Consider the following 25,313-nt stretch of genomic DNA (forward strand, 5'->3'; position numbering starts at 1 on the left):
TCCAGCAGTGGTAGTAAGGAAGGAGCAGAAACTCTTCCTCCGCAGGCAAGAGCTTCAGGTCCATTGCAGCTTTTTTCATCTGCCTGCACCTGTCTCTATCTCATGGCTCTAGCTGAGCTCTGCTAGTCACCTTTTGTGAAGAGAGATCTGTGAGGATGAGGGACTGCTCTTGTGGCACACAAGCAAGGCAGAGGAGGAGCCATCCTGCTTTTGGTGCTGCCCGCTTCTGGTCAGCTTGGCACAGGTCTTTTTCTCTGCAGGAAAAAAATCTCCTGTTTTGGCTCCTTGACCACTCTTCTTGTGATTGTTCTGTAAGCTTTTTGACCCTTTGCGTGTCGAGATCCCCAGGGCCACCCCAATAACTCACACATCACACAGAATTTTTTGTTTAAGATTTTTGGCATAATTTTGGCCACAACTTTATTAAAATACAAATTTGTGAGTGGTTGCTTAGGCATTTGCTGTGACTATCTGCCACCACCGTGGGGGACAGACTGACATTCTGCACGATGCGAAAGTCAGAATAGGAGAATACACTTGGGGGTAACGACGGAGCAGGGGACCTGCCCTCACCCCAAATGCAACCAGGAGCTCATTGCTATGGCCCGAGCCCCCTTGACAGAGTGGACAAGCAATAGTTAGCCCCCAATTCCTTTAACGGAATCCCTTGCAGCAGCAGCATTAGAGGGGCAGGCACTCAACCTACCGAGGGCAGGCACTCAACCACTGCCCCTCAACCAACCAAACTATAAACCTATGCCTAACCGCAACCTTACAAGTTGTGACGATTTGCTACGCAGTAGGCAAAAACCAAATGGCCCCAGCCAGTCAGCCAGATGGACAAAATTCTTACCAGGCCCCTGCCCCAAGAGCAGATGACCCCATGACAGGCATAGCAAGGTCAAAGCGAACAACCCTAATTCTAGGGAGGGGGGAGGGGCAATCCGATGCACGGTCAAAAAGAGGAAGCCCTAGCCTCATGCAAGGAGTTTTAGCATTTCTGGCTGTCAATCAACAAATGGCAACGATCAGTTAGCCCGCCCCCAACTTTGGAGTGTCCTGGCGGCCCCCACCGCAACACGTGCTCTCCATGAAGGAGAACACGCTTTACCTCTTCCTTGTCCATATTTGTTTGTGTTGTTGTCCACCCTCCTGTCTTCTTTCAGTGAAATAAACAGATTAAAACCCTGGGTACACACTCTGAGTTGTCCTGCACACACCTGTGTATTTAACCACTTTACTGGAAGTGACTCCTCAGTGTTTCTCATCTATCAAATGGCACAAATATCCTCCAGTATGAATGCAACATGTAGATATATGTGGCTTTTATTAGTTTGACTTGCTGTGTATTATGTGGCTGGCTTTGATAGGGGTTTTCCCCATCTGGACTATTTGCTTTGTGCATTATTAGTTCCCGCTTCTGTCTTGCAATGGGCAACGATTATTCATGAGGCCACAAAAGTGGCTTGCCAGAATCCACCCCAGCCTCAGCAAATAATGCATATTTCATCTGTGAGATTTTGCAGAAAATGTGCCTGTGGACAAACATGCCAATAAAAGGCATTGGGGGGGGGGGGAGAGAGAGAGATTTAAGAAAATGGAAGAAGAGTGCCAGGGTTGAAAAGTGTTTTGAAGGAAACAACCAGAATGATCCATTACTAAAAGCCATGGTCCTCTAGAAGAACGCTCATAAATATGCCTGTAGAAGACAAATCAATACCAAACTTGTGTTTCTGTTTTCGCTATTCCCTCAAACCACCACAGAGCTAATCTAGCTGAGTGGAATCACAGCTGGAAACACTGACATCATAGGAGCTGTGTGTGGAGTTTTCATTGGCAGCCAGGATGGCTGGCTTAGGGGATTTATCACAAAACTTTAGTTCAGGTTTATGGCAGACATACTCTTTATTGAGGGTTCAGTTAATAGGGTGTACATGGAATTTGGTTGTTACAAGGCAAAACTAGAACAGAGAACTGGGAGTTCCTGGAGTACAGAGGGAAGTGTGCCTATGCACAGCAAGGTTAGCATTCTTGACCCTTACTTTTGCCAGCTGGTTTCTTCTGCCTTATCAAACTAGTGTTCTCCATTATGATTGACAATGTGCCCCTTTTCTCCATTTGGGGTACCAAGAGGGCATGGGGCCATGAAACTCACTGCTGCCCCTCCCAGCTTATCAGGCCTTATTTTTATTTTCTGATGCTAGCCGAGAACATAGCTATGTCATGACATGGTATAATTCCACATGAGGATAAATGGCACTCAAATGGTTGTCACTAGCCGAAGGGAGGTTGCAGGGGTATTTAGTGAATGTTCCCCTCTGCCCCCCAAAGCGAAGGCAGCTTTGCCCCCTTTCACAATGGACTCTTTTCCTTCCTTCAGTGGAAAGTTTTGGCCCACTAACCCTGTAGCTGAGGATGCTTCTTACAAATTGATGGTCACTTTTAAATAATGCATAACTACAGCAAAATTGTTAATAACTCACTAGGGCAGTTATAGTACTCATAACATATAGAACTGACAAAGAAAAGTGTTTTGTTTATATATTTACACACAGACATATTGCTCATAGGAACTAAAAAAAAATTAAAAGGGATAAGCTAAATATAAACATGCTATGTATTAGTTTCTGATTTCTTGGTTTCTGAACTCTTTCTAGGCACTTTCTAGGTCTGTGGTACTTCTAGAAATCCTAGATAGGAAGGCAGAAGATAGAGGAAGCTAGGAAATATAGAAGGGGTGGAAACTAACAGGGTTCCATTTTGAATATCATGGATATGAACTGGAAAGGAAAGTCTGAGGAAAAGGATTGTGGGACACAGAAGAAAAAAAGCAGAACGCTGGGCCACTGCAAGACATGGGATTGTACCCCACAAAGCCATCCTGTTAGCACAAGGATTTCCATCTGCATAACAGAACTTCTTCTCCCATGGCCCCCTCCAATTTGCTCTAGGGATTTTGCTCTTGCATTTACAGGGAAACTTTGTTGGCAACAACCCATGGTACCACACAAGACAATGTTTCTATTGCCAATGTAGAGGCTTCCTCCTCTCTGCCTTGCTTTGAGGAAGGGGGTTTCTCAAGGTGAGCTAGAAATCTTCCTTGAAATTTAGTTAAAAGTTGACAGTTACTTTAAAGTTATCTAATTTTAAAAAATCTAGCCAGTGTGCAATCGTCCACAATATATAGAACCAGAATATTGCTGTCTTAAAATAGTATATTTTTCAAAGACTCCCTAGGCTTGAATCTCTCAGTCATTGCTCCAGTTCTGTCACAAGCTGACATAAGAACATTTTTTTAAAACTAGTATTAGCATATAATTAGAACTGAAAGTTTAATGGGATGATATTTTTAAAATGATGAATACCACAATCCGTACAGTTGATGTCACAGCTGATGCTTCTGGTACCAGCAGATAAAAGGGTCATGGCATTCATCCACCAGTATCTCAGAAGTCTGTGCATACATGGTAAATATGTAAAAACAGCTGCTGGAACCTTAGGAATTGGTTATTCCATCACTGCCTTAGGAAGCACATCTTTAGGCATTCAGTATGAACATATCTTTGTCCATGGAGTTTTCTTGGCAGGGGTTCTGGAGTGGCTTGCCAGTTCCTGCTCCAGGTAGATCACATTTAGTCAAAACTCTCCACTATGACCTATCCATCCTGGGTAGCCCTGCACGGCATAGCTCACAGCTTCTGTGAGTTATTCAAGCCCCTTTGCCACAGGCAAAGTGATCCCTGGAAAAGCCCCTGATGTTGGGAAAGATTGAGGGCACAAGGAGAAGGGGACTACAGAGGACAAGATGGCTGGACAGTGTTCTTGAAGCTACCAGCATGAGTTTGACGGAACTGCGGGAGGCAGTGGAAGACAGGAGTGCCTGGCGTGCTCTGGTCCATGGGGTCACGAAGAGTCGGACACGACTAAACAACTAAACAACAACAACATGAACATGTGATGTGGCTTTCATGCATAGGGATGGAAGGATCTGTCTATTTCAGTTCTCTCAGTTTCTCATTTTTCCCATCTTGAATTCATTTCTCCAGCAGAAATTTGCAATTTATTTATTTTTAAAAAACGGGTGAAGATTCTTCAGTGAATTTCTTCTAATAGCCACATTCTTTTCTACCGTTTTGGCACAGTCTCCCTTGGGAGGTGGTTGACTCTCCTTCCTTGGAGGTTTTTAAGCAGAGGTTGGATGGCCATCTGTCACGGATGCTTTAGCTGAGATTCCTGCATTGCAGATAGTTGGACTAGATGACCCTTGGTGTCCCAACTTTACAATTCTATGCTACTATGACCAACATATACTTCTTTTTTGCAAGTAGCTTCTCTTAATAGAATGCCATTTTGTAGGTTCTTTTCGCTAATATATTCATTTTTATACACATTTCCCCCCTAATATATGCATTTTTGTAAACAATGTTTGGAGAACAACGGTGCTAAATTTGGATCCTACTCACACAGTGCCCCCTGCTGGCTGACATGGATTGTACATGCGCTGGAAGTGGGTGTGGCCAACACATGCATCAATATCTGAGACCAAGGGTGGCACCTTCATCAAGTGCTCCCTTCCTTGTTTTTTGTGTTTGGATTCCATTGACTGCTATGTACTGGTGGCTGGAAGCCAATATATAGGCTAGTATATTTGCAAGGGGGAAACCCTTGTTCAAAACACTTTGCACAGAAGTGTAGTGAAGAAAATATGAAATAATTTCATGTTTTCCACCATGAGCTCCTTTAAGACAAGAAAGATACACAAAGACAGCCTTCATTACAACAACACTTCTACAAAGATGCCATAATACTGGTAACTTGGAAGACAGAAAGCATTTAATTTTTGTAGTGTTGTGCAGTTGAGGCCTACACAGGGTCAGAAAAAAAATCAGAGTGAGGAAATCGTCAGTAATGACGTATGTCCTTTGGAACTCCATGGTAGGCCGGCACCAGAACAGGCTTTCATTTTAAAATTTCTAACACTTCACTCCAGGAAAAATCTCATAAAGTCTGACTAAAGTTTACTTCAAAGACTTGGATGCAAACTCCAGCTTATGAATTGTTGAAATTCAGCCATCCATGTTCTTTGATGGCTCTACAACAGTTTATGGTGGGAATGGGAAAAAGCCGGCAAATTTTATTGGAATTATTGGCACGATATGGAACCGCAATCTCTGTGCAAGCATTCAAGTTAATCCTAGTTATCAGACCAAACCTGAGCACTTTAGTTCTTCTATAAAATCTCGTGGGGGAACTAATGGCCATTAGCGCTTAGGAACTTGGCTTTGGTTCACACTAATAAAGCCACAACTCTGCAATACCTCAAAGTGTGTTAACAAGAAACTTGGTTCTGGATTATCTATGACAGGATAGCACAACATGCACCAAGTGGGAGTGGTTTGGGCACTTCTTCAATGATGATATAGTTTAGCTATTCTCAATCTAGGAAAGCGGGTGGTGCATCAAACATTTCCAGGTACTGTTGTGTGCAAGGCACTGTGGAACCAGTAAGACACTAGAGTGAAAAATCTGACTTGAACTATTAAGAAATAATAATAAAACTCTTCTATTGCAAATACTTCCTAAACAAAAGGAGGAACACCATCATTTTAGGTTAAATAAAACAAATGCAAGCTTTATGAATACTAAGAGGTATTCATGGCTGCTAATACATTAACACAATGCCACTGAATCACAGCAGTGTGAAGATGAGATCTCTCCATTCTCAGCAGAAAGCTGTGAAGCAGTATATAACCTGGGCATTGAAAAGGTCCTTGCTGCTCAATTGCTAGATGTCTCTGCCAATGATTTGAGGAAACATTTTTGCACAGGCTAAAAAGGCAACAGAATAAATATGATAATGTTTGTGTTGCATTTTAAAACTTCCCTGCCATAACTATATCTATGTAGCACTTACTTTATACAGTGTTTTGCAATATTTATTGTGTCCACTTTCCCAACAGTCATTTGCAACTGCTTACAGACAATGAATACAAGGCCAACAAAATGGGTTTACTTTGCTGGTAGCATTTGAACCCAGTTTTCTGGCCCAAAACCAGCTTCAATCACATTACACCAGGGGTCAACAAACTTTTTCAGCAGGGGACTGGTCCACTGTCCCTCAGACCTTGTGGGTGGCAGGACTATATTTTGGGGAGGAAAAAAATGAATAAATTCTTATGCCCCACAAATAACCCAGAGATGCATTTTTTAAAAAAGGACACATTCTCCTCATGTAAAAACATGTTAATTCCTGGACCGTCCGGGGGCTGGATTTAGAAGGCGATTGGGCCTGATCCGGCCCCTGGGCCTTAGTTTGCCTACCCATGCAGTACACATTATCATTGGTAGCAGTAATAGTAGTAGTAGTAATAATAATAGTAATAGTCAAAACAAAAAAAATTCCTTCCAGTAGCACCTTAAAGACCAACTAGTTCTTGGTAGAACTTAGTTGGTCTTTAAGGTGCTACTGGAAGGAATTTTTTTTGTTTTGACTATGGCTGACCAACACGGCTACCTATCTGCAACTGGAATAATAGTAATAGTAGTAGCAGTAGTAGTAATAGAAGAAGCAGCAGCAGCAGTAGTAATAGTAGTATTTTCACACAGTGGCGTAGCGTGGGTTGTCAGCACCCGGGGCAAGGCAAGTAATTTGCGCCCCCTAACCCGTGGATTTGCGCCCTCTAACCCGTGGAGCGCGCCACCCCCCACCCCCGATGTTGCGGCCGGTGCGGCCGGCCCCCCCTGCACCCCCCACGCTACGCCACTGTTTTCACATTGCCCTACCTCTCATGGAAGCCAAAACAAAAATAAAACACATAGAAAAATAAAAACATCTATGTTACAGAAATCATCGACATATACAAATACAAATTCAAAACTGCTGCAGATTCAAAACTGCTGCAGTTTTATAACAGTTATGTCCCCAAAGGCTGAGTGAACGAATACATCTTCTGGTGTCATTAGTGTGTGGGACAACTGTACTTCCAACCAGAAGGGAATTTCCAAAACCAACAGCACTATATGCCTTGTTCTGAAGTACCGCCTAGGTATACAATATTGACTCCAAAGCCATGCCCAAGCTGGAACCAAGCATGAACAGGACACATGTGCAAGATAGAAACTATGGGTGCTTCTCTAGGTACTTTTACTGGGTAGGATTCCATCACATACCAGCATATTCAGGTTGTGAAGTCAAAGTTGCTTTGGCACTGCTGCGCCACAACAACACACACACCCTTTGACTTTTTGCTTTAAGAAAAGTGATAAGAAAGCGTGGTAGGAAGTGCGGGATAACACTTGTTTGACACAACATCATATAATCTCCCTGCGAACAAATCATAATGAACACTCAATAAACAGGTTTTCTGTTTATTGTGATCTTCAGATAAAGGGCAGTGAAATATACTCGGAGTCGCGCTCAGTACATAACAGGCAGTATATAAATTTAATAAAGAATAATATTCTAAGAGACTGTCCTGAAAGGAGTTTTCTCTACATCTGCAAAAAGAATTTCATTTTAGGCAATGACTAGAGTGGCAAAGGAGGGGGGAAATGAGGCAGGATTATGGAAGGGGTAGGAATGAGTGATAGAAAAGCAGTGTTTTAATTGACAGCTTGTGCACACCCAGGCAATGCTTCCCAGTTAGGAACATGTGCCATCTAGAAATAAACTCTGTACTGGTGCCATTAGTACCTGGTCCATGTTCACAGCACAGCTGGCTTTATAAGCACAACCATGGCATCCAATGCACCCTCAGATCCTGTAATAGCAAAGTCATTTCTCATTGCCACCCACTAGTGAATTCCCAGCTGAAGGCTTTTCTATACTCAGAACCAGCTCTGCTGGTTGAGGAGGAGGAGGTCATCGCAGCAAAAGAGAGCAGTGGCAAATAGCATTCACGCTTTGCATTCCCTTTGCTAAATTCCAAGTGGATTTCCCATTTACTTTAATCTGAGGGAAAATGGCTGTCAAATTGCACAGGGAGTCGCAGGTAGGCAGTCCTAAGAATAGCAAGAGCTCACATGTAACAAATAACTGCAGCTTCCTACATTATATGCGCACTTCTGCAAATCACTCTCACGACAAAAATGAAATAAAGCGGGAAGGATTTATACCTGTTCTTACCAGAGATTATGTGGGATTACAGAAGCTAACAAAAGTTCTAAACCAAGCTGCACACATTTTCTCAACCATTTCAAAGGTGAAAATGGGGACACTACTCTGTTGCATGAGCATTTAGGACTAAGCCATGGTAGACAATTGTAGTCGTTTAGAATGCTTAGTCCTTAAGGTACTGTAAAACCATTTGTTCCATTTATATTATAATTTCTGATGGTCTGAAACTTTGCCTCTCCAATTCCACAGGGCCATTAGCTGGCAGGGGGAATTGGAGACTTTTGTAGTAAGTTGGGGAAAACTCTAAGGTTTTTCAAGGGCATGGGCTTACCATGTTCCACAAATAGGTAGCCGTGTTGGTCTGCCATAGTCAAAACAAAAAAAATGCCATGTTCCACAAGGCAGAAGAAGCTTTCACAGTCTCTCTCTTTTACTCAAAAAAATGTTTTGCCACCACATGGTGCTGGAACCACAATAAGCAGCAGACCAGCAGCTGTCCTCATTGGTATCAAAATGGCCCCATGGAAACAGGACTAAGTCATAGGATGGCATTGTTTCCAGTGGCACTGTTAGTAAAAAATATTTTTATATGCATAATTGCTTTATCTATGTTTCACTGATGTTTTCTTTGTTAAATCACTTCAAGATGTTTTATATGGCATGATTCATAAATGGAACAAACAAACAGATGCATTAAAAAGGTGTTTTCCCCCCAGCACTACTTGTCCCCCTGAGAAGACCATTTTTATGCCATTCATCTGCATCAAATGAGCCAAAGGTAGAATCATAGAATTGTAGTGTTGGAAATAACCCCGGGGGTCATCTAATCCAGTGTTTCCCAACCTTGGGCCTCCAGCTGTTTTTGAACTACAATTCCCATCATCCCTGACCACTGGTCTTGCTAGCTAGGGATGATGGAAGTTGTAGTCCAAAAACAGCTGGAGGTCCAAGGTTGGGAAACACTGATCTAATCCAACTCCCTGCAATGTAGGAATCCTGGGTGGGCTTGAACCACCAACCTTCTGGTTAGCAGCCAAATGCACTGACCCATTGTTCCTTACTTATTATAGAATAAATGAATTTAGGCTTCCTGTCAAACAACAGACAAAATATGTGCAGAAAAATTGAGTTAACTTACGGAGAGAGTCTTCCACTCACAAGATTCCTTCCATTTGTGAAAGTTTCTTTCATTAATGGAGGCGACTTCCATTAATAAAAGGCAACCTTTGGGACCAGCCCAATATGGTTAGATATGACGCTTCAGATATTAAAGCTCATTCCTTTTTCTCTTCACCTCACTGAGATTTGCAACATTTTCCTTTTTGTAGTATTGCTATATAAATTTCTCCTTGCCCTGTTCAGTTTCTATATTTTCAAGTGTTTTTCTTGCCCCCAAGAGAAATGAAATGTATGTTTGTATGCTTGTATATTCGTAATATGTGTGTATGAATGCTGAATTATTTTAACAATAAAAACTTTTCAAATTAAAAAAAAAGAGAATACATATATAAAGTTACTTAAGCCAAGACCAGTTGCATTGAAACTACTTGTGGTGAGATAAAACAGATTTCTTTTTCTGTTAAGGTATTTTTAAAGGTGGAGTAATTTGTATATGCATCTATAAAATGTGTCATCACTCTGCATTTGTCAGTCTATATTTTATTTCTATGTACTCTTACTGTTAGCGTGAATGATTAACTCAATAAATCCCTGTTTTTTTACATGTTGCTTGTGAAAGTTTGTTTCAAGGAACACATTTTTAAAATATATTCTAATTATGGTTTTGATGTAATAAACTTGCTTAAAGAATTTACCTAGGCTATCTCATGATTCTGTTAAGACAGCCAGTGCTTGTTTATGGGAACACTCATTGCTTGATGTTCAAAGATCCTAAACACATGATCAGGAAGGCATGTGAGAAGTCCACATCCTTGTGTGTAAACATCACACTTGCAAACACTGAAGGGAAGGGAGCCTAAAAGTCAGTTCAATTCACAGGGGTGCAAAGTTTTCATAAACCCCTTCCAACCATCTATGGATCCTGCAAAAATGGTCTGATAATCCTGTGGAAAACTATCATGTGACTCAATATTTCAAGGTAATGACTCCTACAGAGGTTTCCAAGAACAGAGTGCCACTTCTTGAGCACTGGAGAGCCAGTGTGGTGTAGTGGTTAAGAGCGGTAGTCTTAGAATCTGGGGAACCGGGTTCACATCTCCGCTCCTCCACATGCAGCTGCTGGGTGACCTTGGGCCAGTCACACTTCTTTGAAGTCTCTCAGCCCCACTCACCTCACAGAGTGTTTGTTGTGGGGGAGGAAGGGAAAGGAGAATGCTAGCCACTTTGAGACTCCTTAAAGGGAGTGAAAGGCGGGATATCAAATCCAAACTCTTCTTCTTCTTCTTAAAAGCCTACTGTGATCACAGTTTTTGGAATCCTCTAACTCTCTGAAACCATCTTCCATGATGTTATGATTATAATGGGAACAACAGGAAGCTTGGACAGCTTTCCAAAAGTACAAAGGGGATAGCGTTCAATAAACAAAAACAATATATTTACCTGGGTCTTCTATAGACAAATTCTTTGTTAACCACTGAACGATGTCAGAACCTAGAAAAAATGTGAAAAATAATTAAAATGCAGCTGCTATATTTTAAACTTGTATGACATTCTAGAAAAGAAAAGTTTCCCCAAGAGTGCCCGTTTTTATTAAGCTGCCTAAATCTGCAACAATCTGCACTTTCCTTGGAGTAAGCTCCATGGAATACAAAATGAAAAATGTAGAACTGGACATAGTCTGTTTCCCATCGTCAAAGAAATATTTATCATGGACACTGTGGTCACAATGAGGCCCTCGCACCACAATGGTGTTATTGCACGCATGTTGATGTGGGCTTTCACTTTAATTATTCAATACCTGTTTATTTAATTTGGACTTTCACAGTCTACCGTGTTTTTAATATTCTGCGGGGAACCGCCCAGAGTGGCTGGGAAGGCTCGGCCAGATGGGCAGGGTATTAGTAATAAATTATGTTGTTGTTGTTGCTGCTGCTGCTGTGCACAGATCCTACATTCTGGCAGTAGATTTGATAGCAGCTCGCATTGGGTTTCCCTATATTGTCAAGGTATTCTGCTCAAGTACTGTATGTACATAGAATAAAATAGGCCCTGCAAAGCTATGGCTTCCAGGAGAGCATCCCTGGGACTGTCAGGTGCATCAGATCTCTCTCATCAAGGAGAGCTTGCATAGTTTAATCCCTTTGCTTTCCCTCTCATTGTTTCCAATAATTTGGAAATTGTTTAAATAAAAAACTAAAAAATTGCAAACTGGTGTGGAAATGGGGAACTGAACTTAAGAATGAACTTAAGAGAAAAAGAAAAACTTGACAGATTTGCCTTTGCCTACAAAAACCGTCCCTGTGCTGCAGACACCGTTAGTTTGTTCTGCATCCCATAAAAAAGCAATGTAGCATTTTATTCCACATTCCTGATTGATTGATTTGTTACAAGCATGTAAAAACAGCTTAAAATCCAAAAATCTCAATTATGTTCCTATCTAGCTATTTAACTTTGCTCATGGATTTTCCTGTTGTGCATTGTCTTTACCTCTGAGGCCTGCTATGTGTTTCCTGCACTCTTGTGTCCCATCTACACTGTACATTTTATGCACACGGCTTCTCCCGGAGAATCCTGGAAACCGTAGTTTGCTAAGGAATTGTAGCTCTTTGAAGGGCAAGCTCCTCTTGCCATGATTGCTTGGGAGAACCCACACACTTTAAATGTATAGGGTGGGTGGTGTAGAGAGAGCAACTTTTTGCATGGGTCCTGAAGTTTTCTCAGTCATTGCTCAATTTGATACTGCCTCCATGCAATGTTTCTCAGCTCCTGCACATACATTAGCAAGTTATATAATTGGGGGGGGGGGGTATTTGGGGGGGGGTAATTGGGGGTAATTCATGAACTAAATGTACAGCAAAACTTTGGCTAAGCAAAAATTCTCTTCTAAGTGCAAATTCCAATTAGAACTTCAGTTGCATAATCCTGTGTTGTGAATAAGGATTACAGGCAATACCAAAGATGGTTATTAAGTCGCCACAAACTTGTCCACCCACTTCACAGCAGAGGTGACACCACCTTCCCCTTAAAGGCATAACACACACACAAGACATCTCCTTTATGCCAAGTATTTTTGGGCTTGTCATTTCTGTGGTGGCCACAGAATCAAGTTTCTGTTGTACTTTTCAGGCGATGTATTACACAATGGAAAGATGGCAGGAAGGTACATGTTAGAAAATTACTAAGTCAGCTTCAGGGGCCACTTTTCCCACAAAGTAGTTACTCAAATCAAAACATTTCAGATATGAACCTAGGGAGAGAATATTTTGGTCAAAGTTGTTGGCGAGTCAAATTAAAGTACACAGATCAGTTAATCTGCTGTCCATTTAAAGCAGTTTAATCATAGTTACTTCAGAAGAGCTAAAGAAATTCAAGTACTCCAGCTTAACATCAGGAATTCAACATTTCCAATTTTCCTCTGGCTTTAGCCAGAGGTACAATGCCGACTTCACAAAGTGCATTACAGTATCTTATGTTTCATATTTTATTACTGTTGTTTCATAAAATTTGTGCACTGCTTAGTTTGTAAAAGCAGTTTACAAAAATAATAAAACAATTTAAAATTGCTAAAAAAGCTTAAAACAACTATTTAAAACATTTTAAAAAATCAGTGATAAACTAAGACAGTTTAAAAACTCATCAGCGTTATGCATGTCTGGTTATATGTGGATTTAACAGTATATTGTATGGCAGTTGCTTATATATGAGGCATGTTTTTTAGTCACAATTTCACTTGACTTCTTTAAAAATACAGACATCATGGGAAAAACAAGCCTCATCTTTCTTGGTGTTGCTATTATAGATGATTATGATCAGCAAATCTGTTCCACCAAACTATTCCACTAAGCTTATACTGTATTTTACGACATTAATGCACATCTACATAGAACTAAAATGATTATGCAAAATTATCTAGCAAGACAAGATTCCTAAATTATATAGGTCTTACAGTTATCCCTCATGCAGAGAAAATATTTATTCTTGCATCATCAGTACACCCTTTCATTACAGTTACCGTAAATGTCAATAATAAAAAGTCAGCTTTAATTTATGTCATTGCAAATCAAGAGTTACCTAGCAGTCAAGGAAATTGGCACACCACAAACACATCTATTTTTTTAAAAAAATGTGATCATAGAATCATAGAATTGTATAGATGTGAGGATCCTAATGCTGTGTATAGAATATAAATATACTTTTCACTTGGAGCATTTGAAAAGCCAAAAAGAAACTTCTGCCTTGGAATTCAACAGGGCTTTTATAAGTATTTCAGGCACCTTCACAGAAACAAAATATGTCCCTCCTCCTGGATCAGTCAGAGATATGTCAGTGTAAGTCCTCCATCCCAGCTCAGCCAACTTATGAGCTCAGGCCAGGGTAAGTCCTGAAAAGGGCGGGGGCAGCATGGGGCAGCAGAAGAATCAGTGCTATTCCAAACTCCGTTCAGCCCAGTCAAATGACCTAGCAACCCAGCAGAAATTACACAGGCAAAAAGGGGTGGCAGAAATTACACAGGCAAACTACGGTATATTTTAAAGCTTAATTTCTCTCTGCCAGTCTGAGGCCAGCTCAGGCAGCTGTAGCCTAGCTCCAAAGCACAGTTTGGGGTAGGGTGAGTTACACCAATATAATCTACCCCCATCATAAATTAGACGGACTTCCTTGCCTGTGCTGCCCCAACGAACCTCTACCAGGTCCCCCTACCGTTGGCTTAAATCCCAGTGGGTGCCAGCCACCACTGCCTAGTCTCAGCAAGTTTCTTTCTCTTCCCTTTTCCACAGATTGATTTCACTGCATTCTAGCTGTACTATGTGCATTAGCACATGCTCTTAGAACTGATAGCTTGTATGATGATTATTATTATTGCAAATTCTTCTTAAACTAGGCTATTTTGTTAGTGTGTTGTTTATACAAACATGTGCCGATTAATTCTATGGAGACCTATTTTTAATAAGTGTCAATTCCCTTTGGATGCAACAGAATTATTTGAAATTTATTTTATTTTCCTTGACCACATTAATCCACGTGCACCTAGATCCAGTGGCATGTGAGCAGCTGCTCCCACAGGACCCGACAAGGGAGTTCTGGGTGTTGGGATCCTACCTGAGCAGGTGGGGGGACGTAATCCCCTCTCCACCTATCAGGTGCTTGATTGGCCAGTGGCAGGCAGGCTTGGATGCAGGGCTGGCTTTGGGGGCAGGAATGATGAAGCAGACAGGTTTCCCTCAGGTCTGCTGCTGGTGCATTTAAACAACCTGCACCTGGAACTCCTCCCTGGTTTTCCTTATCGGGTCCTGGTCAACTGTTGTCATGAACTGGCAGGGTTTCCGGTAGGAGGAAGAGGATCCTGGTGAGGGGTGTAGCTGGGAGTGAGTCACGTTGGAGCAAACTGGGGATGGGGAAGGAGAGGTCGTAGTAGACCATAATCACAGGGTGACAGAGGATGATGAGGGGGCAGGGGCTGGTGCACCGGAAGCCGAGCAGCGGGACCCATCACCAGAGCCAGAGAGACCTCCATCCCCATGAATACGTCGGGTCCTAAGGCGTAGGGAACAGTGGACAGAGCACTCCAGGAAGCAGAGGCAGGCCAGGGCCTGCAGCCTAGTTCACTAGCTGGCCAGGTGGGGAAGGAGTCATGTGACTCCTCAGCTGGGTCACATGCCTCATGAAGCCCAGATGCTACAATCAGCAGACACAGTATAAGAAAGCAGCAGAGCTGAGGTACTGTGTCTGCTCAACTGCCCGTGCTGAGGGACCTCACCTGGGATTCTCCTTGGACCTTCATGGGTTTCTACTGCGAGACTAACTGCTGAACTACTGTCTTGGCTTACTTGGACTGACCCCAGACTGTGTTTCCTGATCTTTGGACTTGGCCTGAATGGATTGGCTTCTGGGCTTGGAACTTTGTCGTATGGATTGGCTTTTGGGAAATGGAACTTTGTTGTGGAACTTCGTCTTGGCTCAATGTCTGCCAAGTAGTATGCCAGGGGATCAGGACAAGTGTGCTGTGTCCTCATTTAATCTAGTTGGTGGAGACAGAGGCAGCCCGAAGCCTTGGCCTGCAACTGCAGACTTCCACGCACACTGTGCACTTCATAACAACCCCCTTAATGGCACCTGTGGTTAGACCCTAATACTTACCCTGAGATTTGTAGCAATGTAAATGGTGGCTGCCCTCCTCTATATACTAGAAAGAGAGCAATATTTTTCCACAAGCATCATCTGACTCTTATCAAGTGTACTTGAACTGAACTTGTTTCACAGTAAGCTCAACTCCTCCTGCAAGGATTGTTCTGAAAAGGAGCCTTCCTTGATTTGATCACCTCTGTTGCTGCTGAGAACACTACATGAGGAACAATAATTTCTTAAGAACAGGTACGAAACTTCTGTTGCCTCTACAAAAGAACAATATGATTTTCTTTGGCTGAACATTCTTAAAAGAAGTGAAGTAACTAGTCTGTTTCTCCACCACTACCCAATCTAATGTTAAGCCACTTTAAGTAGTTCCAAGTATTTATATGGTTACTATTTTTAAAATATGCGAAGAAGCTCCTTTGTTTCCTGGAGGCGGTTCAGCTCTTGTGTGTTAACTGAGTGCAAATTTTCACAGCTCAGTTGCAAGAAACTCAGAAAAGAAGGGGGAGACTGGGAAGCACAGCAGCAGGCTCAGTTACAGGGGCTATTCGATTAGCCTTCATTAACGGTGTCACAACAGAGCCATGTTTTCACATCATCTCCTTTCTTCCCAAGTTATATTCCACGCAGAAGCTGAACTAATCCTTTTCTCTAAAAAGCATCAGTAACACTCTGCAATTTGCACATCAATAACCTCCCCCATAAAACAGTAACAGCTGCTTGTGACTGTTAGTCACAGTTTAGCAATACAAGAACAAGCCTAGTTAAGCCTCGGACTTACATTCTCCCCCTCCTCCCCTGACACGGCCAAGATGAAAAGTTAAGAAGCTTTCACTTCCATTTTTGATTATGCACAACTTGCCATCTCTTTTGAACCCAACAAACGGTGGTTAACTTTAACTACAGGTTACTGAAACAAGTCAACTTAAAACTGTAGGATAAGAAATTGGTTTGTGTCCACAAGCCGGTTAGGTTTAACCACAGTTTAGCCACACTTTAATGTTTCATCCAACCTCTAATCTAACATGGAAATGGAAGCTTCCAGTCTCCTCCTTGGCACCACAATGGAGGAGGTGTAGAGGGAGGCAGCATGTAAACTGTGGCGCATCCTTGTAACACCAACACATAATTTAACATTTTGTGCAAACTCTCCCATTTCTACTAAGCTACAACCTGAGTTTCTCCTTCAGTATCTATCCTGTTGTGCTCCAGCTCCATTGTGCTTAGCTGACTATGACTTGCAGCCTAGTGCAAACAATTTGCATGCATAAGTCTGGTTTCAATGCGTGGGGTGGCCTTTCTGTTTAAAGGTACAAGAGTACCTTAACAGCTAAAGTACAATAGGTCTCCTTCAAGTCCCCTAAATGGGGCTCTTCACTAACAACATGGTTGACATACTTATTAAACAAAGCACCTGTTGTTGTTTTCCTGTCTCTGAAACACAGCAACTCTCTGCAAGAGGTCAGTGGGACAATGAATGAAGTTTAAGTATTTGCATAGCAAATTTGCTTAAATTAGCCAATTTTCATGCTACATAAAATGAACTTGAGCCAGTTTCCTTGTTTACTCACTATCTGGAAAACAGGCTGAATGACTTTTTATCAGCATGTTTACATACAAATATTAATATGAACAAAGAAGCAAGGTTAGCCAAGATGATTTCATACTTGCAAGACTTTTCTGTGAAAGAAGAACATGTCATCCATCTATCCATGTTATTATAGTTTGACAGCTAATCAGACTTTCTGTACAAGCTGGTGTCCCATTCTACATTTCCTGCTCCCACACACCTACAATTAGAATATTACATTTGCCACAGTTACCCATTTATATCATTAGGTTAAATAAGAACCAGATTAAATAAGTTGCAAGAATTGTCATTCATGTTCTCATCAATGTGTGAACTGTTCTATGTGGATCTCTATTTAACATCAGACTGTTGCTGACATAACCTTAGAGTAAGACTAACAAAACCTGCAACTGACCTTACCTGAATCTAAAGAATCTAAAAATCTGGGAAGTTGGTTGGAGCCACTAGGATTGTTGCAGTGTTACCTCTGATGAACAGATGCTGGTTTGTACCAAAACCTTGTTTTGGTCTCATATTCATTAATGTGAATGCACTAGCCAAGACTAACTATCATCTGAAAGTGCCACCTAAAAGAGCAAACCCTGTCACTATAAACCAGACAGCCCTGAACTGTAAGAACATGCTGTCTTTCCGACATCAAGCACTATGATCCCTGAGAACAAATTCTAAAAAAAAATATAAGCATCTCTGATGGCTAAGGTTTTATTTGTACTGTAGTGCCACCCTAGTCACTTTTTGCACTAGTTTCCCTCAGCTGTTTGTCAATCCCCATACAACCGTAACCATTTGGGACCATATATTAACATATTACGGTTGCTATAAGAAGGTTGCTATCACTGTTAGGAATGTAGGAAGCTGCTTTATCCTGAGTTAAACAGTTGGTCTATCAGGCTCAGTATTGTATCTACACAGACTGACTGACTGGTTCTCAAAGGTTTCAAACGGGACACTCCCCCAGACCTTCCAGGAGATGTCAAAGCTTGTACCTAAGACCTTCCTCATTCAAAGCATGTGCTATACCATTGAGCTAAGGTCCTGTACCATTGTTAAATGTTTATTATTAAATTATTATTAAATGTTTATTATTAAAATCCTGTGTCCCTAAATGTAATTACCTGGAAGACAATTTCTTTAAAGCCTTGCTAGGCTAACTCCCAAGTAACAAAAGAAATGAATTAAGACTGTGGCACAAAATTCCTTTTAATAATATGGTATCATTGCTTTTTTTTTTTACATTGCAAACTGATCTGTGTACTGTGGTACCTTGGGTTAAGAACTTAATTCGTTCTGGAGGTCCGTTCTTAACCTGAAACTGTTCTTAACCTGAGGTACCACTTTAGCTAATGGGGCCTCCCATTGCCACCGCCACACGATTTCTGTTCTCATCCTGAAGCAAAGTTCCTAACCCAATGTACTATTTCTGGGTAAGCAGAGTCTGTAACTTGAAGCGTCTGTAACCTGAAGCATCTGTAACCCAAGGTACCACTGTATATTATCGGAGCAATGCTTACAACAGCTCTGTAAGGTAGACCTGTATTTTTATCCCCAGATGGCAGGTGGGGAAAAGAGGCTGAGAGGATACTAGCTTGTTTAATACCATCTTGTGAGTTTGTGGCTGAAGAATGATTTGAGAAAACAAAAGTGACAAGCCCCAAGGCGCAAATAATAAATCCTTACTGATTACATGACACATTTCAAGGCTATTTGGCTGTTCCCCAGAGAAATCTAGAATACTGTAGCAAAGCATCTTCTTAATAACAGTTTGTTTCCTGATTAAGGTTTGAAACACATTGAATAAGTGTTCAGGTTTTATTAAATACATTTGAATGCCACCTTTCTCCTTCAGCAGTTGAAGTGAGATAAAACTCAAAAAGTGCCTAACAATGCAATCTGACACATGCCTACACAGCAGGAAGACCCACTGAGTTCAATAGGTCTGACTCCCATGTAAGTGTGTACAGGACTTACTCTGGAAAACCATTGGAAGACTTCAGGAAATTTGATATTTCTGATGTATTTAAAGGATTCAGTGGCACTTGTAATTTTCTGACTTCTGCCTGAGACTCAGAACTGCATTTTGTTATCTATGACATAAAGGCCACTCCTGGCTATCTAGTGGAATATACTGGACATTTAGCATTCTACTTCCATCCCCATATTATTTTCAGGGGGGAAATCAGTTTGCAACTCTGTTAACTTAAAAAATCATGGGAGTTTTCCATTATAATTTCATGGTTTTTACTGCAGTGTAAAAAGCAGCGTTGAGCTTAATATGGAGTCCAAATGGCCGAAATATTGGGAAATTTTTGAACAAGAAGGGGACAAACTGAAATTGCAGAGTTTTGAGAAATTAAAAGATAAAGTGTGAGACTGGCTTCATTATTATCAAATAATGGAGGCTTATAAGATGGACAGGAAAATTGGCTTCCAGGTGGAAAAATCAAAATTGGAAACAGAATTGTTAGAATCCAATACAAAAAAATTGTCAAAAATGTATAACTTGCTGTTGAAATGGAATACGCAGGATGAAACGGTGAAATCAGTCATGATTAAGTGGGCACAAGACATTGGTCATAACATTATGTTTGCTGACTGGGAAAAGTTGTGGACCACCGGAATGAAATTTATGGCATGTAATGCCCTAAGAGAGAATATTATGAAAATGATTTATAGGTGGTACATGACCCCAGTCAAGCTTGCAAAAATTTACCACTTGCCTCATAATAAATGTTGGAAATGTAAAGAAAATGAAGGTACTTTCTTTCACCTTTGGTGGACGTGTCCAAAGATTAAGGCGTTCTGGGAAATGATATATAATGAACTGAAAAAGGTATTTAAATATACCTTTCTTTTTTTTTTTTTTATCTTTATAAACATTTTTTATTGCTTTTTTAAAAATACAGAAAAAAGAATAAAGAGTGGTTATAAGAAGATAGGGTATAAGTAACAAATTTCCATATTCTTTTTCCATCTATTCTATAGGACTTCCCCACATCCTCCGAACCCTGCGTTCTCTGTCTTATAAAGCATCAGCAATTTGTTAACTTATTTCAAAACTTATTGTAACTTCCATTTTATCATGTTCCCTATTTTCAATTTTACTGTAGCTCAATTCTTATATATTTTGTATTAAACACAATAAAGTTGTTTCATTATTTTACCTCTGAATTCTTGTGTCTTAATTTTCATATCATTAACTTACATTTGCTGAAGCTAGAATTTCCTGAAAGGTGCATTTTTTAACATTCATACAGCTTATAATGTTTTTTCAAATAGTCCTTAAACTTTTCCCAGTCCTCCTCAGTTGTTTCTTCTCCCGCGTCTCGGATTCTGCCAGTCATTTCAGCCAGTTCCATATAGTCCATCAACTGCGATTGCCATTCCTCCAGCGTGGGTAAATCTTGTGTCTTCCAATATTTTGCAATCAGGATCCTTGCTGCTGTAGTAGCATACATAAAAAAGATTCTGTCCTTCTTAAACACTCTCTGGTCCACCATGCCCAGAAGGAAGGCCTCTGGTTTTTTAGGTAAGGTAAATCTCAGTACCTTTTTTAGTTCATTATGGATCATTTCCCAGAAGGCCTTCACTTTCGGGCAGGTCCACCAGAGATGAAAGAATGTCCCTTCCGCCTCTCCACATTTCCAACATTTGTTGTCAGACAGATGATATATCTTAGCTAACTTGACTGGGGTCATGTACCACCGGTATACCATTTTCATAATATTTTCCTTCAAGGCAGTGCAAGCCGTGAATTTCAAACCGGTGTTCCATAACCTTTCCCAGTCTGCAAACATAATGTTATGCCCCACATCCTGAGCCCATTTTATCATGGCGGATTTGACTGTCTCATCCTGTGTATTCCACTTAAGCAGCAAGTTATACATTCTCGAAAGTAGTTTACTTTTTGGCTCTAACAATTCAATCTCCAGTTTCGATTTTTCCACCTGGAATCCAACTTTTTTATCTATTTTGAATACCTCTTGAATTTGCGCATAGTGCAGCCAATCTCGTACCTTAGTTTTCAATTTCTCCAAACTTAGCAACCTCCAATTGTCTCCAATTTTTTCAATTATTTCCCAATATTTAGGCCAATGGGCCTCCATGTTGGGTCTCTTACGTGCCTTGGCCTCCACCGGTGAGAGCCACCTCGGAGTTTTACTCTCTAATAAGTCTTTGTATTTTATCCAGACCCTCCAAATTGCTCTTCTGACAATATGGTTTTTAAACAATTTGTGCACTTTAACCTTGTCATACCACAAATATGCATGCCAACCAAACGCATTGTCAAACCCTTCCAGATCCAGGACGTCAGTGTTCTCCAATAAAATCCAATCTTTCAACCAGCAGAAGGCTGCAGATTCATAATATAACCTCAAGTCCGGCAGGGCAAATCCCCCTCTTTCTTTCACATCAGTTAATATTTTAAACTTTATTCGGGGCTTTTTGCCCTGCCAAACAAACTTAGAAATATCCTTCTGCCACTTTCCAAAACATTCCACCTTGTCCACGATCTGTAGGGCCTGAAACAAAAATAACATTTTCGGCAATACATTCATCTTTACAGCAGCTATTCGGCCTAACAAGGAAAGTTTCAATCTTGACCATATTTCCAAGTCTCTTTTGATTTCTGACCAACATTTCTCATAATTGTCTTTAAACAAATTCAAATTTTTGGAGGTCAAGTACACCCCTAGGTATTTTACTTTTTTAACCACATTCAGCTCCATTTCTTTAGAAAACTCATCTGTTTCTGTAACTGTCAAATTTTTTGCTAAAACCTTAGTTTTTTGCTTATTTAACTTAAACCCCGCCACCCGACCAAAATCAGAAATTAATTCTAACACTCTTTTAGTGCTAGAGACTGGTTCCTGAAGTGTTAATACCAAGTCATCTGCAAATGCTTTCAATTTGTATTGTTTCACTCCGACCTCGATTCCCTGAGCCAACCGGTCCTTTCTAATCATATTTAGCAATACCTCCAGAACTGAAATGAACAATAGGGGGGATAGAGGGCACCTCTGGCGTGTCCCTTTTTCAATTTTAAACTCCTCTGTCACCACATTATTTACAATTAATTTAGCTTTTTGTTCTGTATAAATTGCTTCTATACCATTTTCGAACCCCCGCCCCACTCCCATCCCTTCCAAATTTTTCTTCATAAACATCCAAGAAACATTATCAAAGGCCTTCTCTGCGTCAACAAAAATCAAAACCGCTCTGGTATTCAGATTTGTTTGTAGAAGTTCCATAATGTCAATAATGTTTCTTGTATTGTCAAACAAATGCCTACCAGGGAGAAAGCCAGCCTGGTCCTTGTGAATCACTTCATTTAGTACTTTTTTAAGTCTATTTGCCAAAATATCAGCAAAAATTTTGTAATCCACATTTAGGAGTGAAATGGGGCGGTAGTTCTTAAGTTGGGTCTTTTCAGTCTCTGATTTAGGTATCAATGTGATGAAAGCTTCTTTCCACGTTTCCGGTGCCCTCCTTCCCTCCATTATCTGGTTGCAAACCTCCATCAAAGGTTGTGTCAAATAGTCCTTTAAAACTTTATAGTATTTGGAGGTTAGGCCGTCCGGGCCTGGGGACTTGCCAAGTTGGAGATTTTGAATGGCACTTTCAATTTCTTGCTGTGTAATGTTACAATTCAGGTTTGTTCTCATTTCCAGGGGTATTTTTTGTAATCCATTGATTTTAAGAAATTGATCCACCTCTGAGGCTTTTTGCGGCCCTTGTGTATAAAGTTCTTTGAAGTACCTCTGGAAGCATTTTCTGATTTCCTCGGGTTTCTGAACCATTCTCCCTTTGATCTCTAGGTTTGTAACCGTATTAAGCTTTTGTCTCTTTTTCAACTGCCAGGCTAGCAGTTTCCCACACTTATTCGCCGATTCGAAGGATCTTTGTTTCATTTGTTTAATTTTCCATTCCACCTCTTGGTTTATCAATTTTGAGTATTGCGCCTGGAAAAAATTCACTTCTCTTAACACGTCCTTCGACTTAGGCCTGGATCTCAATTTTTTCTCTCCTTCTCTTATTTTCTCCAATATCTTCTCCTTCTTTTCATTCCAGAGCCTTTTCTTAATCGTATTTTGTTGTATTAGAAACCCTCTCATGACTGCCTTACTTGCGTCCCAGATTGTTCTTTTTTCCACGGTGGTATTCAAATTTATCTCAAAATAGTCCTTTAAGGTTTTTTGGGCCTTCTTCACAATCTCCTGATCTCTTAATAAGGTGTCATTCATTTTCCATCTAAAGGTACCGGTTGTGTTAAGTCTCAATTCCACTTTCAAAGCATTATGGTCGGAGCAGGTTTTTGGGCAGATTTCCACTTTTCTAGTCTTAGGTGCCAGTCCTCTAGTTGTCCAGATTTGGTCGATTCGTGTCCATGTCAGATGAGCTTCAGAAAAGAAGGTCCCTTCTTTCCCTAGCGGGTTCTTAACCCTCCAAATATCAACTAAGTCCATATTGTCTGTCAATTCAAAAAAAGTTTTGGGTAGTCTGCCGTCTTTCGATATGTTAGCACTTTGTGACTTATCCATATGTACAGACACGACCCCATTCATATCACCCAGCATAATGATGTTGCTATAGTCCAAATAATCCAGCATGGTCTCGTGCAGCTTCCTGAAGAATTCCGACTTTCCCTCATTTGGAGCATATATTCCTAATATCAAAATTTTTTCTCCTTGCGTCTGTATTTCAATCGCCAAAATTCGGCCATATTCATCTTTAAATAAAAATTTCGGTGACAGGCTCTCCTTTGCATAAATCACCACTCCTCTCTTCTTAACTTTGTCCGAAGAAATAAATTCTTGGCCTAGTCTTTTGTTAATTAACACTTTTCTATGGAGCCTTGTCACATGTGTTTCCTGTAGGCAGATAACGTCCAATTGTTCCTTTTTCAAAATGTGAAAGACTTTCCTTCTTTTTTCCGGGGAGTTTCCGCCATTTATATTCCAACTAAGAAGCTGCAGAGACATCCTGAATCAGTTGACGGGTTCTACAATGGGGTATCTAAGCTTCCTCCCGATCCCGGGGGAGGTAATGCTGGTCCTGGTCCTGGTGGTATAACTCTTGGAGATGGTCCCGGTGGTGGTGGAGGCCAAGAAGCTGCGGCTCCTTTTTGCAGGTCCTCCTCGTGGTCGTGTAGGAACTTCTGCTGGTCTTCAGGTGATTTAATCTTTATTTTCCTTCCTTTGTAAGTAAATGAAAGTCCTTGTGGAAACTCCCACCTGTAAGGAATTCCGTTATGTCTCAACAATTTGGTCAAATCTATATAGGTAGTCCTAAGTTCCAAGAGATATTTGGGTATATCTCTGTAAATTTCGGCCCTTTTACCTTCTACCTCCAAAGATTTCTTAAAATGTAGGCCTAGTATCTTATCCCTTTCTTCTCTTGATCTCAGAGCAACCAAACAGTCTCTGGGCTTATCTTTCTTTACTGATTTTCCCAGTCTAAAGGCTGTCACAATTTTAAAGTCCTTTTCTTCCTCAATTCCCCAGAATTTGGTGAACAAAAGTGTCAAAAATCCCTCTAGATTATTCTGTTCCAATTCCGGGATAGCCCTTATCCTGAGATTACTATCTTTACTTTTCAGTTCAACCAATGCCAGGTAGGCTTGTTGTTCCCCTACCTGCCTTCTCAAAGGTCTTACCTCTCCTTTAATTTCCTCCACCTTTAGGTTCGCCTGTTCTGCTTTTTGGTTGGCTTCCACAGCTAATTTAAAATTTTCAGCCGTAGCTCCTTGCAATTTCTCAATTGCCTGGGTGTGCTGCGAAACCTGTTCAGTTAATTTGCCAATAGAGGATGTAGCTTGGTCAATCTTTGATGTTTGATTGTCCACTTTTTGGTTTAAGACTGCCAATTGTTCCAAAATTTGTTTTAAAACTGTTTCAGATCCTCCAGTTGCCATGTCTTCTGCAGCAGGCTGCACTAGTTCCACCTCCTGTGCTGTCAGCACAGTTGGGACAGATGATCTGCGGTGATGAGTTAAAGTTGTTTGCAAAAGTTGCCCAGATTTTTTCTCTTTTTCTTTATCTTTAGCTTTAGCTGCTCTTGTTCTCCCTGTGCCGCTCATTCCACACCTGCCTCTGTTCAAGGTCAAATGGTCTTTTGTCCCATGGGAAAAACAAGTCCCAAATATAAATAAAAAGAGCCACAAAAGGTTTCAATAAAGTTCAGTTCCCATGCAACTATGTTTCCACAGTCCTATAGGGGGAGTATTTCGAAGCTTCAAAAACGAAAGGAACTATTTTCCGCCATTGAAGTTCCTCAATTCCCCATATTGAGTTTAATAATTCCCAAACACAAAAGGAAGGTTTCCAGAACTTCTAGTCTTTTAAAATCCAGCCATAA

General features: G+C 40.8%; 1 protein-coding gene across 5 annotated transcripts in view; it reads right to left on the reverse strand.

The window, feature by feature from the left end:
- Nucleotides 1-25,313, reverse strand: part of RGS7 (regulator of G protein signaling 7) — a 146,336-nt gene that overhangs the window by 43,785 nt on the left and 77,238 nt on the right. For all 5 annotated transcript variants that reach the window (XM_083732547.1, XM_083732550.1, XM_083732549.1 and 2 more), the window contains exon 4: nt 10,676-10,726. In XM_083732547.1, the coding sequence (XP_083588673.1) occupies nt 10,676-10,726 (51 nt within the window). The remainder of the gene's footprint in view (nt 1-10,675; nt 10,727-25,313) is intronic.

The sequence above is a fragment of the Podarcis gaigeae genome (genome assembly GCF_964106915.1).
Source record: "Podarcis gaigeae genome assembly, chromosome: 3".
In the NCBI taxonomy this organism is placed as follows: Eukaryota; Metazoa; Chordata; class Lepidosauria; order Squamata; family Lacertidae; genus Podarcis; species Podarcis gaigeae.